This window comes from Lethenteron reissneri, chromosome 61 (assembly GCF_015708825.2).
Source record: "Lethenteron reissneri isolate LAM-NWPU_2019-01 chromosome 61, ASM1570882v1, whole genome shotgun sequence".
Taxonomy (NCBI): domain Eukaryota; kingdom Metazoa; phylum Chordata; class Hyperoartia; order Petromyzontiformes; family Petromyzontidae; genus Lethenteron; species Lethenteron reissneri.
This window is the reverse complement of record NC_083839.1, coordinates 2,102,999-2,121,345: the sequence shown is the minus strand read 5'-3', so window position 1 is coordinate 2,121,345 and position 18,347 is coordinate 2,102,999. Positions and strand designations below refer to the sequence as shown.

The 18,347-nt window shown below is 49.3% G+C and overlaps 1 protein-coding gene across 1 annotated transcript in view; it reads right to left on the bottom strand.

The window, feature by feature from the left end:
* LOC133358242 (CLIP-associating protein 1-like) overlaps positions 1–18,347 on the bottom strand; it is a 77,295-nt gene that overhangs the window by 41,457 nt on the left and 17,491 nt on the right. Inside the window, 12 exon segments of the mRNA XM_061576485.1 lie at positions 150–220; positions 1,155–1,290; positions 2,269–2,414; positions 5,002–5,094; positions 5,797–5,873; positions 6,955–7,101; positions 7,238–7,302; positions 10,468–10,568; positions 13,035–13,110; positions 13,851–13,942; positions 14,676–14,779; positions 15,886–15,964. Of these exon segments, the coding sequence (XP_061432469.1) occupies positions 150–220; positions 1,155–1,290; positions 2,269–2,414; positions 5,002–5,094; positions 5,797–5,873; positions 6,955–7,101; positions 7,238–7,302; positions 10,468–10,568; positions 13,035–13,110; positions 13,851–13,942; positions 14,676–14,779; positions 15,886–15,964 (1,187 nt within the window).

Genomic DNA, 18,347 nt, shown 5'->3' with positions numbered 1-18,347 from the left:
CTCTGCCTCTCCACGCGACAAAAAACTAAAATCGAACAGACAATGTCCTCAGCCAGCCTGCGTCCGGCATCTGCACGGCGCGGCCCGGCAGGAACACCGGCGCGGTGGTGGCGGCGGCGGCGTCGGAGGGCGGCAGAGGAAAAGCTCACCGTCGAACGGCCACAGACTTGGAAGAACAGTTGCTGGTGATGAGCGGGATGAGCCGCGCCGTGTGCGTGTGCTGTCGGGAGATCACAAGGAGGTGAACGTTCTCCAACGAAATTTGCTCACCAGGTAAGGTCCCCCCCCCCCTTCTCACTGAGCTGCTGTGTAACTATTTTTCAGAGGAGACTTGGCTATCTATCACCAATGACTGCTCGGCGAAGCGGCGTATCATCACGTGCAAGTTTATAGCGCCCTTAAACGATCGGAGGGCCCGGAGAAAAACCCACGCGACCACGGGGAGAACATGCAAAACTGCAGTTATACAGGCGTCAGAGTCGGGATCGAATCCACGACCACCTGTATACCAGGTAAGGTAGTTAACATCTCGCAGGGTCGGGATCGAATCCACAAACCTCCTGTATACCAAGTGAGGTAGTTAACATCTCGCAGGGTCGGGATGGAATCCACAAACCTCCTGTATACCAGGCGAGGTAGTTAACATCCCACAGGGTCGGGATGGAACCAACGACCGCCTGTATACCAGGCGAGGTAGTTAACATCCCACAGGGTCGGGATGGAATCCACAAATCTCCTGTATACCAGGCGAGGTAGTTAACATCCCACAGGGTCGGGATGGAACCCACAACCGCCGGTATACCAGGTGAGGTAGTTAACATCCCACAGGGTCGGGATCAAACCCACAAACCTCCTGTTACATTCCTACACGCACTCAACTGTTAAACCCTTGAAGATCTGAAGCTTTCGTGACTGCAAGGATTCATACTCTTTGGTTTTTTCGGTAAAGTCACGTAGGTAAAAAAATAAAATAAAATAAATGAAAACAACTAAATTAAATCACTGATTTAATTTAGTTGTCACCGATGTAATTTAAATTAAATCACTGATTTAATTTAGTTGTTTTCATTTATTTCATTTGATTTTCTTACCTACGTGACTTTACCGAAAAGACCAAAGAGTCTGTTAAACCCTTCCCGTTCAAGGGCACTCACGCGTATGATGAGGCGGATGGCAGCCACCCCGGAGGTAGCCATGACCTTGGCGCTGTTGGGCACCAGGTTGAAGAGCGTGGGCATGAGAGTCTCGGCACAGTGATCGAACCGGTTGCCCAGCACGGTTGAGAAGTACCTGATCACGCGCCAGCCGCGATTGCATCCTCGTTACAACAGTGCATTGCACGCGCGGAACAAGCCACTGAAAAGGACACGGGATACACATTTAAAGACGAAGATCACATGTATAGCCTGAACAGACGGTTGGGCCAATTGCTGTTAGCGAGCAACACCGATGAAGGCTAGGCATGGGTGGCTGGCATCATACGAAACAGTGAACACAATGGGGAGATGGATAAGCCGGCAATAAACATCCTTCATTGATCCGATTAGATGACCCATCGGCCCCTGTGGCCTTCTAGGTGTGCATAAATTCAGCAGCATTGATTCAGGACAAGCAAAACTCGAGATGCTCATAGGCAGGGACCTTCTTTCTTTAGGATAACAATCCTAGTTCGACACAAAATTATATTAACACGTGGCAGGCATCATACGAAACAGTGAACACAATGGGGAAATAGATAAGCCGATTGATCCGATTAGATGACCCATCAGCCCCTGTGGCCTTCTGTGTGTGCATAAATTCAGCAGCATTGATTCAGGACAAGCAAAACTCTAGTTGTTCATAGGCAGGGACCTCCTTTCTTTAGGATAACAATCAGAGTGTCGTGTTTTTACACAACCCTATCAACCCCACGGCATTGATTCGGCACAAGCAAAACTCTGGACCGGCGTCGACGATCAGTGTCGCATCAGCAGACGCAGACTTGCTTGGATCAGTGGGCGGCGAACTGCCAGATGTTTACAAGAAGGTGACCCTCTCTCTCTTTAGGATCCAAGTTCGACGCAGAAAACAACACGTCGCGCGACACAAAATAGCTCTCCACAACAGCGCTGGCGAACGCAAGTCAACCCAAAAATTGCAAGCGCGCGGGGTGAGGGGTGGGAGAGAGAGGGAGGGGATTTTGCGTCTGGCAAAAAACGGGGAAGCGACGACGGTGACGGCACAGACGGACGTACGGAGGGGTGGGCGGGCGCGTGAATAGAGCCGTACCCGAGCGTGATGCAGGCCTCCCGCACCACCTGCGAGCGCAGGTCTTTGGCCGACAGCTTGAACGCCGGCTCCAGCAGGCGCAGGTGGCCGGGGAAGGAGTCCTGCTCTGCCGCTCCCGCCAGCAGCAAGCCCCGCAGCTTCTTCAGCTGCGCGCAAAACGACACGCAACGACACGCGAGGGGGGGGGGGGGGGCGATTCGCGCGGGACGGAGAGGGGGGCCTGGCTTCTGGCCCATGGGCCGAAAGGGGAGGTCTGGGCCCGTAGTAACTAGTTATGTTGGAAATTGTTACAAGTGTCCACCGTTAAAAAGTGTCCACCGTGGCAGTGTCCATCATGGGCGGTGTCCACCATCAAGGGCAGTGTCCACCTTCAAAGGAAGTGTCTACCATGGGTAGTGTCCACCATGGGTAGTGTCCACCATAGGTGGTGTCCACCATCATGGGCAGTATCCACCATCAAAGGAAGTGTCCACCATGGCAGTATTCACCATCATGGGCAGTGTCCACCATGACAGTGTCCACCATGGGCAGTGTGTACCATGGGTGGTATTCACCATGAGTAGTGTCCACCATCATGGGCAGTGTCCACCATCATGGGCAGTGTCCACCATTGAGGATACTGCTTATGGTACTATTATCATTCTACCTCCCTTCCAAGAAAGACTACCGTATAAAAAATGTATATTCTTAGAGACAGGTGCTTTATCAATAATTTATAGATTTAAAAAAACATGCGTACATTAAGGTTCAACCAATGCTCCCCGCTTCAGCGATTTGCACGCCCCAGATGAATGTTGACATTGTTTTTTACCATCGTTAAGCGCGGTTACATTGGAGAACCAAGATAAGCATGATTGGGTGGCCGACGAACGGGGATGAAATCAATGTTTGCTGGGCAGAAGCCTGAAGATCGCACGAGTTGAGCCGATGTGCAGTTGTACGCCTGGCTCCACGCAGGATAAAAAGGCCGAAATGGACTGGACGGCGTTTATCGTGCGGAGAAATGAGACCGTGGGTCAGAGGTCGCAACCGGGTACCCGATACCCGTACCCTACCCGATACCCGGCTACCCGTACCCGGCCGGGTACGTGTACCCGTTTGCGACCCTGGTGTGGCCGGGTACGGGTACGGGTAGGCCGTGAGTCACTGGTGAGTAACCGTTTGTCACTCATTTCGGGTAGGGTACGGGTAGGGAACGGCTACCCGTACCCGGCCGGGTACGGGTACGGGAAACCCATTTGTGACCCTGGTGCGGCCGGGTACGGGTAAGGAATCAAAACCCGCTTGCGACCTCTGCCGTGGGTGCAGTGGTGGTGTTAGCGCCGTTCACATGGCGCAAGGCTACCATCACGAAGGCGCGATGGTTCAGGCGCAGTCTGCACCTCCGATTGGCACGGTTGGCTACGAACGGTGCGAAAGAAGTTCAACATCTATACATACTTCTAGATTTGAAGCTTTCGTGACTGCAAGGATTCATATTCTTAGGTTTTTTCGGTAAAGTCACGTAGGTAAAAAATAAAAAATAATACGAGAACTAAAAGTTATAGAAATAAAATAATAAACCACGACGTTTCGGAGGCAACACAAGTCTCCGTCATCAGGTGGGACCGTCACAGCTCAATTTACTTGACACGTCGTGATTTATTATTTTATTTCTATTATTTTTATTTCTATTGTTTTTATTATTTATTTTTACCTATGTGACTTTACCGAAAAAACCTAAGAGTATCTATACATACGTACAGCGGGGTGCGGTGATTATCATGCGTCTTCACAACTGAGTAATTTTCAGGTCAATTAATACAAATCATAATTGATTTCAATACAGCGTCACTCACGCAAAACTGCATCTCAACAATGCGCACAAGACAACGGCAATAAAAAAAAAAGTATTGCATGAATGTCAAGCCGTACAGTTTAACCCCGTATTCTTGTGCAGGCAAATTGAGTTTGCAGGTCCATATGGCGTACAGCCGTTTCAATACGGGCAACATTTTTTGTATTCTTAGGTTTTTTCGGTAAAGTCACGTAGGTAAAAAACATTAAAAAGTAAAATAAAATAAAAAAAATAAAAATCACGACGTTTCGGAGGCAACACAAACTTCCGTCTTCAGGTGGTACCGTCACAGCCACGACAGCTGTATCAATTAAATGAGAGATTGCAGAAGCCACCACTCCGTTTATATAATGGTTGGAGGAGTGGTGGCTTCTGCAATCTCTCATTTACTTGATACAGCTGTCGTGGCTGTGACGGTACCACCTGAAGACGGAAGCTTGTGTTGCCTCCGAAACGTCGTGATTTTTATTTTATTTTACTTTTTAATGTTTTTTACCTACGTGACTTTACCGAAAAAACCTAAGAATATGAATCATTGCAGTCACGAAAGCTTCAAATCTAGAACATTTTTTGTGTCTATTTGTTTGTGTTTCTCCCTTGTGGTGGACTTTGCAGGATGAACGTTGAGATGTATAAGGGCACGGGGTGACCAATGAGGTCTGAATTGGTCTGTGATAAGGTACTGATAAGGGGTTGACAGGTGTGTAATTGCGTCTCGCAGGACACACAGCGCACCTAAAACCAAGGCCGACTCAATCAGCGGCCTTAATGCTGCCGTCCGGACCTGCCGCACGGGATGAAAAATCCGGACGCGGTGGTGACGATCGTCGCGGACAATCTCGGGGTGAGGGGTAGGTGCGGCATTGATACGCGGCGCAAACACTGGTCACTCTCACCGCTGCGACGCGCTGCTCCCAGTCGTTCTTGTCGTCGCACAGCACGTCACGGATACCGCTGATGGACTCTTCCAGCTCCCGGCTGGAGTGCACCTACAAGACCGCAACCTCCAATTAGCACGGTTGGCTACTTACGGCCACGGAAGAAGCTCAAAGTACGTACGTAGCCTCTTGCATGGCCTTGTCTCTCACCGGTGCTGGAGGGCCAAGGCTACCAAAAGGCGAGCAGTACAAGGACAATGCAAATGCCAAAGCATGAATAGCTCGACTGCAAGGATCCATACCCTTTGGTTCTTTCGGTAAAGTCACGTAAGTGAAAATAAAAAAAAAATACAAAAAGTGAAAAATAAATTAAATCAGCTCGGGTTAAGCAGCTATATTTACGGGACCCTTTTTTCCCAGTACAGTAAAAGCTTGGATTGCGAGTAACTTGGTCTGCGAGTGTTTTGCAAGATGAGCAAAATTTGTAAATAAATAATAATTTGATAAACGAGCGAGGTCTTGCAATACGAGTAGTACGTGTGTACCCTTTATCTACCGAGCGTCACGTGATCACAACCGATGTACGAGTTGCTTTGATCTACGAGTGCTTTGAATTACAAACACGTTTTCCGGAACGAATTATGCTCGCGATCCAAGGTTTTACTGTATCAAGATGATGAAAAAAAAACGGCTGCTTCTTACCCTTCTCCATGACAACAACAACAATAATGAGCGAGAGAGATAGAGGAGGCGTTAATACAGGGAGGTGTTCAAGCCCCCCCCCCCCCCCAAAGATGCGTCAAGTTCACTCACGTGCACCAGAGCGACTTCTTCAAACACGCGCGTCAAGTCGTCCTCGTCCACAGCGCCGGCTCCTTCCTTGGAAGCCGCTGCAAACGGTCGACCGACACGGGACACCCCGCTTCAAATCCTCCCGCTCGATAAAACGAAAACCATTTTTTTTAATTTCGATTTAAAGCTTTCGTGACTGCAGGGATTCATCTTCTTGGTTCTTTCGGTAAAGTCACGTAGAAGGGAAGCAATAAAATAATAAAAATAAAACAAGGACGGCTGCTTGCGTTGTGGCCGAAACGTCGTGAAAATTATTTTATTATGTTTTATTTTTATTATTTTATTGCTTCCCTTCTACGTGACTTTACCAAAAGAACCAAGAAGACCATTTTTTTATTTTACTAAGCAAGGCACAACTGAGCTATGCAGATCTTTTTCAGAAGAGACACTGGCTGCCATAAATCATAGCTCAACGAAGGGGCTCATAGTGTGGACATTTATAGCGGCCAAATGCTTTAAATGCGTGATGTCGATTCGAGACGTAGAGGGAAAAAATCCAGAGGACCCGGATAAAGATCCACGCGACCACGTGGAGAGAGAGAGAGAGACACGCAAGCTCCAAATACACAGGTGTCGTCGGGGTCGCGATAGAACCCACGACCTCCTGTATACCAGGCGAGGGAGCTAACATCCCGCCACCGTGGCCCCTTTCGGCGGGCGATTACGTCAGCGCCTCGTCGCTCCGGTCGACGTGACTCAGAGGTCGCAAACGAGTTTTGATTCCTTACCCGTACCCAGCCGCACCAGGGTCGCAAACGGGTACCCTACCCGATACCTGGCTACCTGTACCCGACCGGGTATCGGGTAGGGTACGGGTATCGGGTACCCGATTCCGACCTCTGGGATGAAGCCATGTTGCAGGCGCGGGTGGGTTGATTCTAGCAACTTGAATTGTGAGAAGAGACAAGACATTGGGAAATGAGTGACAAACGGTGACTCACCAGTGACTCACGGTCTACCCGTACCCAGCCGCACCAGGGTCGCAAACGGGTACCCGTACCCGTACCCGTACCCGGCCGGGTACGGGCAGCCGGGTATCGGGTAGGGTACAGGTATCGGGTACCCGGTTGCGACCTCTGACGTGACTTCACGCGTCGAGGCCGGCCGCGTCGCCCGTACCAGCAGGGGTCTTGCTGAAGGCGGCGCTGGAAACCCGGGCTGAAGAGGAGGAGGTGGCGCGCCGAGGAGCCGGAGTCCGGGAAGAGGTGGAACTGGCAGAGGAGGGGCGGTTCCCGTCCACCGAATCGTCGTCCTCGAAGCTCTTGCCTGGCAAAGAGAAAGGTCCCCGCGGCGGAGCCTTTACCGGACTGCTGGAGACAGTCGGGAATTGAACCCAGCCCTTCTTTGCGGTGGGGTGGTGGGGGGTAAAGTGTGCATCTGTAGCCATCAAACTCTCTCATACCTGCTGAAGCAATCATGGTACCAGAGCTCTGAACTTCATCGAATCTGGCGAACAGGGAGTTGAGCCTGCAGAGAGCGCGCACACGTATCTCGTCGTGTAAATGTAACACACAAAGGACTTTCGCGACCAACAGGGCGTTTCGGGATTGGATAATATTTTGTCGCCGGATCGCGTAAGTGGAATGCGTGTCGTACACCCTCTCGTGCTCCGCCCAATCGTTTCACGCGTGCCGGTCGCTCTCCAGCAACGCCGACGCTGCCCTGGCAGCGACAAATCGGCGCGTATGTTTATCGCGCGACGACTTTATTTTAAATCGGCTGCGCGCGGGCGGAGGAGGGTGGTACGCCGCACATTTTACTTAACGAGATCCGACCCAAATAAAAATTACCAATTGCGAATTCTTATCGAGCGTACAACGCCGTGACGTAGCAGAGGCGTTCGTAAAACCAGCGCACGTGTACCCCCCCTGAAGACGATATCAGAGAGTACACGTTGAGGCCACGTGACCAGCGAGGCTGGAAGCTTAAGTATAAATTGCTTACTATTATTCGTAGTAGTAGTAGTATTTGTCCTTGAAAATAAAACATGATAACGGATTTTCACCCCTCTGCCCGTTCGCTGCTGGGTCAGCTTTATTGTTTGGTTGATTACACTGGTCAACAACAAAAAATAAAAAAATTTCTGGCCTGGACTTTTGCAGCTGTTTTAGACTAATTTCATGGTGCTGATTCCAAATCTTATCTCAGATTTGCTCTATCATATCTCATTTTTATGCTATCGGCATACCCCATTTTCATTGATTTTACCCGAAATTAACGCTGTCACTTATGATTGCAAGTTATTGCGAGTCAGTGACTGCTTTAGTGTTAAAATATGGTGCTGTATTTTTAGGATAGTGTGTTTATAATATAATTTTATGTAGATATCCACATTTATTTAATATTTTTCTTCTGCAGTTTTTATTGAAAATGCAATATTTGATATCTCAAAGACCTGAAGTGATAGACAGATTTGGAATCAGCACCCCAAAATTACCTTAAAACCGTTGGAATACCTTATGCCAGAAAAAGTGTGTTGACCAGTGTTATGCATCGCCGCGGTGCAAACTTTCGGTCTGTGATGCGGCGGGTGGAATAAAAACACTCACACCGCTGTTCCTGTCCAGCGGAGGATCGCGAGCGATGGCGTTAAAGCGTGGGCACTCCCACCCCCGTGGAAGAGTAGGCCAAATACCCGCCTGAGCGGTGTATCGAGGGCTTATTGCAGCGGGCACCCTTCCGCCAGCAGTGGCGTGAGCAACCAATTGCAGGGCGGAAACTTTCACTTTGCATGCTGTGATTTCTCTACTTAATGAGCAGGTAAACAAAGGCAACACTGGAGACTAAATAAATTCAACTCGTGATTCATTGGCTCCCGTATCTAGGGATGACGACACTGATAATGAATTAATGAGCTCGCGTATCCAGGGATCGCGACACGAATAATTAATTAATTAGGTCACGTTTCGGGGGGTGGGGGGATGAAGACGCTAATAATTAATTAGCTGGCCTATCCGAGGATGACGACGCTGTTTCTAGCAATCCGACCACGACCAAGGCAGCCGGGCGAGACGTCGTGCAGCAACAACGGCAACAACGCCGCCGTCGCCCGACTCCTTGGCATGACTCTGTAGACAGAGTTCAAGTTCAAGTTCATTTATTTGATGTAGCCCTGTGAGCCATTCGGCTCTTGAATCGGGTGCAACCGCAATAAAACAGAAAACAAAAACATGAACAAGAAACCATCTTAAAGTGACTATGTGCAAACAAAAAATCCAAGAAAAGACAGCAAAATATTGCAGAAAAAGCACCGTACACCAACGCTGTGTGCAAAATCCCAGTGGGATGCAAGTCAAACAACAACAACCACAAGACAACTTAGATTAAGGCCATCAGTCTAACTCTGTACTACAACAAACAAACATGGCCAAACCAATACACTTTTCGAAAATCACCAAAATAAAGCCATAAAAGCAATGAAACAGTGATCATAGGAACTGTGTTAGAGAACGAGCGAGCGAGAACTTTCCAAGAAACGAAACGGGAGCGATCAAAGTGGCTGCGAGGGGGGGGGGGGCGCTGTGTGCGTCGCATCGCGTTAGCGCACGGAAAAGTGGGTCACGCGTAAAGAGTGCACACGAGCTCGGAGTGAACGCACGAGGCGCGCGCACACACACGCACACACACGCACACACACACACACACGCACACACACACGCACACACACGCACACACACACGCACGCGGCGCACGCACGCTCACACACGCACGCTCACACACGCACGCACACACGCACGCACACACGCACGCGGCGCACGCACGCTCACACACGCTCACACACGCACGCACGCACACGCACACACACGCACACACACGCACACACACACGCACGCGGCGCACGCACGCTCACACACGCACGCTCACGCACGCACGCACACACGCACGCACACACGCACGCGGCGCACGCACGCACACGCACGCACACGCACGCACGCTCACACACGCTCACACACGCACGCACGCACACACAAACACGCACACATACACGCGCGGTCCTGCTGTTCGTGAAAAGGGTTCTAAAAATAAACCTTTTAAAGGGTGACCACCTCACGATGCATCCACAATAAAAAAAATACAAAATTTGTTTTCAAGAGGGCCCAGTATGCGGTGCACCGTTTAAGCGGTGTTTTGAATGTGCGGAAGGATACTGAGTGGGCAAATAAACTGTCCTTTACCCCCCGCCACACTATTTCTAGACGTCTTATCCTGGTTCTGAGCGAGGGGATGAGAGAGCAAGTAGACAATTGAGTGCGCGAGCGAGTGGGCGAGCGAGTGGGCGAGCGAGCGGGCGAGCGAGTGGGGGAGCGAGTAGGCGAGCGAGCGCGCGAGCGGGCGAGCGAGCGGGCGAGCGAGCGGGCGGGCGAGTGGGCGAGCGAGCGGGCGGGCGAGTGGGCGAGCGAGTGGGCGGGCGAGTGGGCGAGCGGGCGGGCGAGCGGGCGGGCGAGCGAGTGGGTAACCTCGCCTTTACCCCCACTCCCCCTACTGGTCCTGCCCGTTTACCCAGCTGGTTCTGTTAACTTCCTGGCTTTCCATACACGGGTGGCTCATTGAGATCTACGGATGAATGTTAATTATTTTTGTTGTCGTTGTTGAGGCGGCAAGCCCCAGGGGGAGGGAGGGGTGTACGCGTACCTAGCCTGGTGGATTCCCTTGCCCTTGGCCAGGTCGGCGCGAACTTTCTCGCCGACGTGCCGGTATATTTCCACCAGACTGCCCAACGCTGCGTCCCGCACCTGGGTAAACACAAATCCACGTGCACACGGCGGAGGGAAAAAAAAAAAGCCGTTACAAGGGCAAAATACGTTCGATATTTTACAACAGTCCTCTTAGGGTTGTTTTTTTTGTTGTTGTTTGTGTAATGACCATAAAACGAAAGGGGAAGATGCATTTGCGCGTGCGCATAAACTTGCAGGTGTATCCTCGTTACAATGTCATCTTTGTGAGTCAGGTCACCCTCGCAAATGAGATCCCTAAGCCTGGCTTCATTCACTTCTCGCTCTTGTTGCATGACATCAACTTTAACGGTTACATTTCTGTAGGGGTTTATTTTATTTTTTCAACATTGTTCCATTTTTGCACAAGTAAACAAGACGCTCTCGTAAACATGTTCTGCTGTCGAAGCGTTGATCGCTCACTCTAGCGTTGAAAAAAATCGGCGTTGTTGGCCTTCGTAAATTACTTAAACCGGCGTGGATGAAACAACGGCGCGGATTTTCGCGGTTGTGCCATACGGCTCTCCGGTTGTACCGTGCGTAGCTCGCGACGACGCCCGACGTTTCTGTCGCGCGCCGAACCGAGGAGTTCAGCCGCCCAAGAAGCCGTCCCCGGCAAGAGCCTTGTCGCGGAACGTCGGACATCGAAACGCTCGTCACCAACAGGCGGCAGCAGGTGCCACAGGTCACGGGCGCCGCAGCGAGCTACTAATCTACGCGACCACACCCAGCACGAGCAGGCATTTCAGATGCCACTTCCTTGCTGATTAGTGGTGTAAACCACTAATCAGCAACCTCATCACGCTACGTGGGGGGGAGGGCGGTCGAATGGGTGCGACTTCTCATCGGATTACGAAAGCAGCGACGTGAACCCTCCACTGTGTCCACCGACACCAGACTGGGGACGAAGATAATTCGCCTTGTCAATCCACGTGGGAGCCGCGCTCACGCAGCCCCAGGAGCGAAATGTGCCGGTGGTGGCCACTGTTAAGCGTCTTGACCAATAGCAGCGCAGCCAGCTGACCGAGGCGACAGACGGGATCAGGGGAACACTTCTTCCAGGAGGTCGCACGTTACACCGCAGAGACGGCAGCGATTAAAGAAGTCGACACGAACGAATACTTTGTAAGCTGGCGCTCGTTACACACACACACACAAAGTGTTTGCAACAAATTAACCACAATACCTCGCTGATCCCATCACACGGACTCTGGTCATCCTCACAGCTGCATCTTTTGGCTAACCATCAAACAAAGACGGTCACCGCATCATCGCGCGCTTTCCGATGCGCTTCTGCGGCCGTCTGGAACGGTCTTCCTTCCGATATTAGGAAGCCACTGGAGCTCTGCACTTTGAAATCTTGACTGAAAACCAACTTCTTTGGAGCTAATTTTTGTGTTTAGTTTGTTGTACTTCTCCCGCACCTCAAATTATCACGGTTGGCTACGTACAGTGCGAAAGAAGTTCAACATACGTGCATACAATACAAACTTAATTTGGAGCTTTCGTGACTGCAGGAATTACTCTTTGGTTCTTTCGGTAAAGTCACGTATAAAGAGAAAATAATATATAATAGAAAATAATTTAATTTATTATTTTCTCTTTATACGTGACTTTACCGAAAGACCCAAAGAGCATACGATACACTTTTTTTTTTACGCGCACAATATTTCACGGATGGAGATGACCGTTGAATCTGAGGTGCGCAGCCAAACCCGGTGGTCGTTTGAATGCCAGGTTAGAGAGAGGGTGGGACCTTTCGACCCCTTCCCATTTCCGAAACGTCTGGAAGTTGGCAGGGTGGGGGGGGGGGGTCCCGTTCGCCGCTGAATCTCGGAAAGGGGACCAATGGAACAGCGTTAATTTTATTTGGAGAGGCGTAGTAGCACCGCTGTTTTTAAAGACACTGTACTCACCGCAGAGAACTGTAGCGACACTGACCGCACTCTGTGATAGCTGGTGCCAAACTGTGCCACACACCCTCCCCGCGTGGCCGAACGGAATCAGAAAAATAACTGATAACGTAGACTTACATCATCGGAACGGAATCAGAGGAAAGGGTTAAGTGTCTCTTAAACGTCGGTGTAGAGTGAACGCTGCTGCTGCTGTTACTACTGCAGATGGCGGGGGCTGCCACGCAGACAGAGCAGAGCGCCAGGCAGCGAGGCTCCCAGTCCTCGGCGTAGACAGGAGGGAGGTTGCAAGTTGCGCTGGGGAGGAGCGTGTCACAGAAGGCTGCGGTATTGAGGAGGCCGTCGTCCGGGAGTCGAACGATCGTGGCCGCTGCCGCCGATGATCAAGACGATCGCTGATGATCGTCTTGATCATCAAGCTTGATTTTAAGTTGCGCTGGGGAGGAGCGTGTCACAGAATGCTGCGGCTTGAGGCAGCCGCCGTCCGGGAATCGAACGATCGTGGCCGCTGCCGCCGATGATGAAGGCGATCGCTGATGAAGTTTGATTTTAAACCCCCAGTAGGAGGGATTACCTGGCCATTGGCGTCCTCCAAGAGGCTACACAGGAAGGGGACCATTTTGCTGAGGGTCAGGCACTTGGCCCCAAACCTGAAGAAAACAAAACAAAAAACCAGAATCATCACGAGCGTCCCTGTCGGAAATTTTAAGTAATGAAACAAATCAGCGGTGAACGTGCCTCTCTCCCCCAAAACAAACGCGGAGGTCATTTTTTTTCCTTCCCACACATCCCATCAAGCCACACGATCTTCAGGGAGGTGCTGGATGAGACACTGATTGTTGGAACTTGTCCCAGGGTTTGCCTGTCGCAAACCAAAATTATGCTGCTGTCAAAATGCCCTCCCAGAACGCGGTGTGGCCCGTGGGGATCCGGCAATCAGAATTAAAATGTTACAAATATTACGTTGCAGAGACAAACGTGGGAAGGCGGCGGTACTGTTTGTCCGAGTATTTATTTAGCTCCCGGGAAGCAACAAGATATTACGATTCGTAATTGCTTTATTGGGTCAAATCGCGTGAATAAAAATGCGTGTCGCAAACAGCAGCAGGCATCGTCAGGGTCAGGATTGAACCCATGACCTCCTGTATACCAGGCGAGGTAGTTATGATGTTTCATTATTTATTATTTAATTATTTCCCTTCTACGTGACTTCACCGAAAGAACCAAGAATACAAACATACAGCAGGAGTCAGGGTCGGGATAGAACCTACGACCTTCTATATACCAGGCGAGATTAAAGAAAGAACCGAAGACCGTCCCAAAAATGATGAAAACCCCTGTGAACGTGGGAGAGGGGGGCGCGGGGGGGAGGCTGCGGGCGGCTGCGTACGTGCTGACGGTGGTGGTGAGGCACAGGCAGGTGCCCTCCCGCACACGGTTGTTCTTGTGCTTGAATCCCGGCACCAGCCGCTCCCAAACAAACTGGAACGGGTGGAGAATCGACCCCAACAGTTACTCGGATTGGGACCGCACGCAGTGAGCGTGCCCAGCGGGGCGACAACCGCCCGCGAAAACGCGTCACCTTCCTCCATGATGGCGCCAATAACAAATGTAATACATTCTTGTTGTTGTTGTTATTATGATTAGCAAGCTCATCATTATCACTCGATATCTTGCTGGTTGTATTGCGACCTACGTAACAATGACTGTAACTATGATCCGTACTGTGTAACATTTGTACCGTCACAGGACGCCCATGAAATTCGGGCCCAAATCAAGATTGAAAACTCTTTAACTCAGAAATGCTTTTTATGCTTAGTTTGTTTTCATTCCCGCCGCACCTTCGATTAGCACGGTTGGCTACGTACGGCGCGAAAGAAGTTCAACATACGTACGTACATGCGTATACTGTCAGCTGATTGGGCACCTCCAGCTGAAATAAATAAAATCTAAAAGGCTAAATCCGTATACGCGGAATCTCTTTCAGTGACAAAAGATGCAATCTGGTTCTTACACGGTGTAACAAGATTTAGCCGATGGGAGGGCAGGTCTCATTCTGACCATTGAAGAACTGTACTTAAAAAAAACACACAAACACACACACACACTCGCACACGACTGTATACAAGTTGCATTCCACCCTCAAGAGATCAACAAAGGTGAAACGTTTCAATGAACAAGTGAAAGAATTTTTTTTTTAAGAAAGAAGAAATACCTGCGGGGGTGCGCATTGCTCCATCAAGGCGAGCAGGAGAGTCTGTGTCTGGTCTCGAACCTGGTCCTTGGTGTCTCCGAGCCGGTCCAACAGCACGGGCACGACTGCCACACGAGGACGAACACACAACCGTACACCTCAGCGTCGGCAACAAAAAAATTACTGGCAGGCAAAAACCAAGGCAATTAACTTACACACTTGGAGGCACCAACGGGGTCATTTTAGCCTCGCTACAATTCAAACGCCGAGAGGACGTGCGGCGATGGGATGTTCACGAAATTTCGATTTAAAGCTTTCGTGACTGCAGGGATTCATCTTATTGGTTCTTTCAGTAAAGTCACGTAGAAGGGAAATAATTAAATAATAAATATAAACCATAATAAAATACAATTCTCACTGACGTTTCGGCCACAACGCAAGCAGCCGTCCTCAGGTGAAGAACAGGTCTGTCGGAAAGACAGCAGATGCTGTTATATTTTTATTATTTCCCTTCTACGTGACTTTACCGAAAGAACCAAGAAGATGTTCACGGAACTTTTTAAACAATTTCCCCGGGAATGTCCTCGGCGAGAGAATTACGTTTCGGTATTTTGCACGCGTGTTCCTGCCAGGTACCGCTGGCATATCCAGAGCGTGACAAATGGATGGATGGTCGGACAGACTGACAGACACATGCGAGAATGATTTACGTGTATATATGGAGAGAGATTAGTGGCGGTCACCCCTCCAAACACTCTCCAGGCTCCAAATCACCGGGGCTCATATTGGGTCATACATAGGCTGCACCCACTGAAGACCGCTGGCGAACGCTGTGGAGTTCTGAGGTTCTGAGTTAAAGCCTCATTGGGGGCCTCACACCACAACCCCGCAGGGCTCTGTTCTGCCAAGGAAACTTCATCATCAACCGCTTCACAACGGCGACCGCTCGCCGCCTGCCGCTGCTGCTGCTCGCTAACGCTTCATCCACACGCGGGACGTGAAAGATGACCCCATCGTGCAGGGACTGCGGCCACCCGAACCACGCAATGGACCACCAACGTCGCCAACAACGAAGTTCTACGCTCGGTCTCCGGCGGGCCGGGCAGCATTTAGCTGCACTACTCCAGAAGCTATCGTCACGTGGCTCACAAACTTAAACCTGGAACGTATAATTTGCACGCGCGTACCACAGGCTAGAAGAATAATGTGCACATGCCCCTGAAAAACTCACTTGATTTGAGATGGTTTTTGAACTTCTCTTGTAAGCGCTCTGCCAACACAGCCAGGACGTCCATTCCCAGAAGACAAACCTGTCAAAGAAAAGCAGTGGGGGGGTTGTTTTTTTTTCTACACAAACAACAAACATAATGGGACAGAGAAACAAATATCTCTGCACCGCCAACTGGGACAAGCACACACAAAGCATCATTATCGCAGGACTCTCCCGGCCCATTAGTGCTAGCCGAAGCCTCCTGCCAAGGATCTGTCTGCACAAAGCACTGCCATCCACGACAGCACAAAAGGTTCATTACAGAGCCGATGAGGATGTAGGGTGGCGGCAGGGTGGTAACACTGGCGCCTCACAGCAAGAAGTTCCTGGGTTCCATTCCCAACTCGGGCACCTTTCTGTGCGTAGTTTGTATATTCTCTCCCTTTCCAGCGTAGGTTCTCTCCGGGACTTTTTGGTGAGTTCCCACAGGCAGCAGATAAAAAAAAGCCACTCAATGTAACTGTTATGGGCCAAAACATCATCCCAATGGCTGAAAACTCACCGAAAAATTACACGATTTGGATTATATCCGGTAACATCACCCCCTCCCGTGAATACTTGCTCAGGACTCTATTGAAAAAAGTCTTAATAATAACAAACAAAAAATACTCCCACACAGTGCTTTTAAGTGATTGAGTAGATCGTGATGCATGTTGCTATGACGAAGGAGCCATTACCCAAATCGTTACTGTCTTTAAAAATATCTCTGTTTCCCTTTTAAAGCCAAAGTATTATCGACAGATGTGTTGAGTTTGTTGCTGTGGTCGATTGTGCTTGTGCACCACTGCAAACGCAGTGTCAAATCATTCTATTATCTTGGTTCAAAATGCATAGGTGGGGAAGGGGGCGGGAGGAAGATACACTTGCACCTATATTTTTCCTCGAAGGTCCAGGAAAGCCTTGCCGAGTCTCAGGCCTGTTGTTCAGAATGGGTCCTGCACTGAATTCGATGCTTGGGCCGACTCTGTTTATACTTTTAAAAGGTGTTCTGTGGATGCGATGATTCTGAAGGATCTACATCAAATAGACCTCCTTTGTCAGTACCAAAATATAAGAAAAGGGTTTTTTTTTTTCTTCTTGGTTCTTTCGGTAAAGTCACGTAAAAGGGAAATAATAAAATAATAAAACATAATAAAATATGATTCTCACGACGTTTCGGCCACAACGCAAGCAGCTGTCCTCAGCTGTCGGAAAGACAGCGTCCGAATGAACACCACCAAGCTGGGCAGCGTATATTTAAGCTGGGTTAGAGGAGGAGAGCGCCTTGACAAAGGAATTTACATATCAACATAGGAATTTAGCATATTTATGGAAAATGCAGATATGGGATTAGTCACTGCTTGTGGAATGTGTAGGTGGTGGGGGGGGGTCTAAAAGTCATATTATGCTCGTATATTATGTAGGATTAGCAGTAATAAAGGGAGGCCAAAACGTCGTGAGAATTGTATGTTATTATGTTTTATGTTTATTATTTGTATTATTTTATTATTTCCCTTCTACGTGACTTTACCGAAAGAACTAAGAAGATGAAACCCTGCAGTCACCAAAGCTTTAAATCGAAAAATAGGGTTTTTCCCCTTTTTTCTGGCAACAAAACTGAAACCTTTTTACAAGGATTGATTAATGTCTGCATTAACCACAATACTTGCAGTCGTAATGCAAACAAAACACACACTATGATAATAAATGCATTGTCCTTGAAACTGATTGGTCCACACTAGAGACGGCTTTCTTTTGAGCCTCGACCCAATTGGTGCTCGACCAGAGGACGCCAAAAGGCGTCTACAGCTCAAGGACAATGCACTATCAAAGTAATGAAGGCTACATCATTAGACCTTCTTTGCCAGTACCAAAATATAATAATAGGGGTTTTCCCCTTTTTCTGGAAAAAAAAGGGGGAAGACCCTATATATTATATATTATCAGTTATATTTTTGGTTTGCATTTTGACTGCAAGTATTGTGGTTAATGCAGACATGAATATTTGTAAAAAGGTTTCAGTTTTGTTGCCAGAAAAAAGGGGAAAACCCCTATTATTAGATTCTGGAAGACCCTATCACACGTAGCCTTCTTCTTTCGTATTAATGCTGCTGATGAAGGTGCAACAACTACAATTTAAATTCACGTGGTCAAACCCAGATAACCGCATCAGGGGAGTGGTGTATTATCATCACTGTGAGGTCTCTTTCGTACTTGTGGATCGGGCATTGCGTCGTTATATATTGCACGCGCTGTTCTGGATCACCACAGGTACACACTGGAGAATGTTTAATGTTATAAGAATATAATCATGCAGAGATGAACCACCTTCTGTACCATAATCTCCCAGTCACCACCTGACAGCCAAGCTGGTTTTGAGGGAGTGTCTCACATTCCTGTGCTTCACCACAACCCTCGACTCCTACGCGTTGCATCACAGCTGT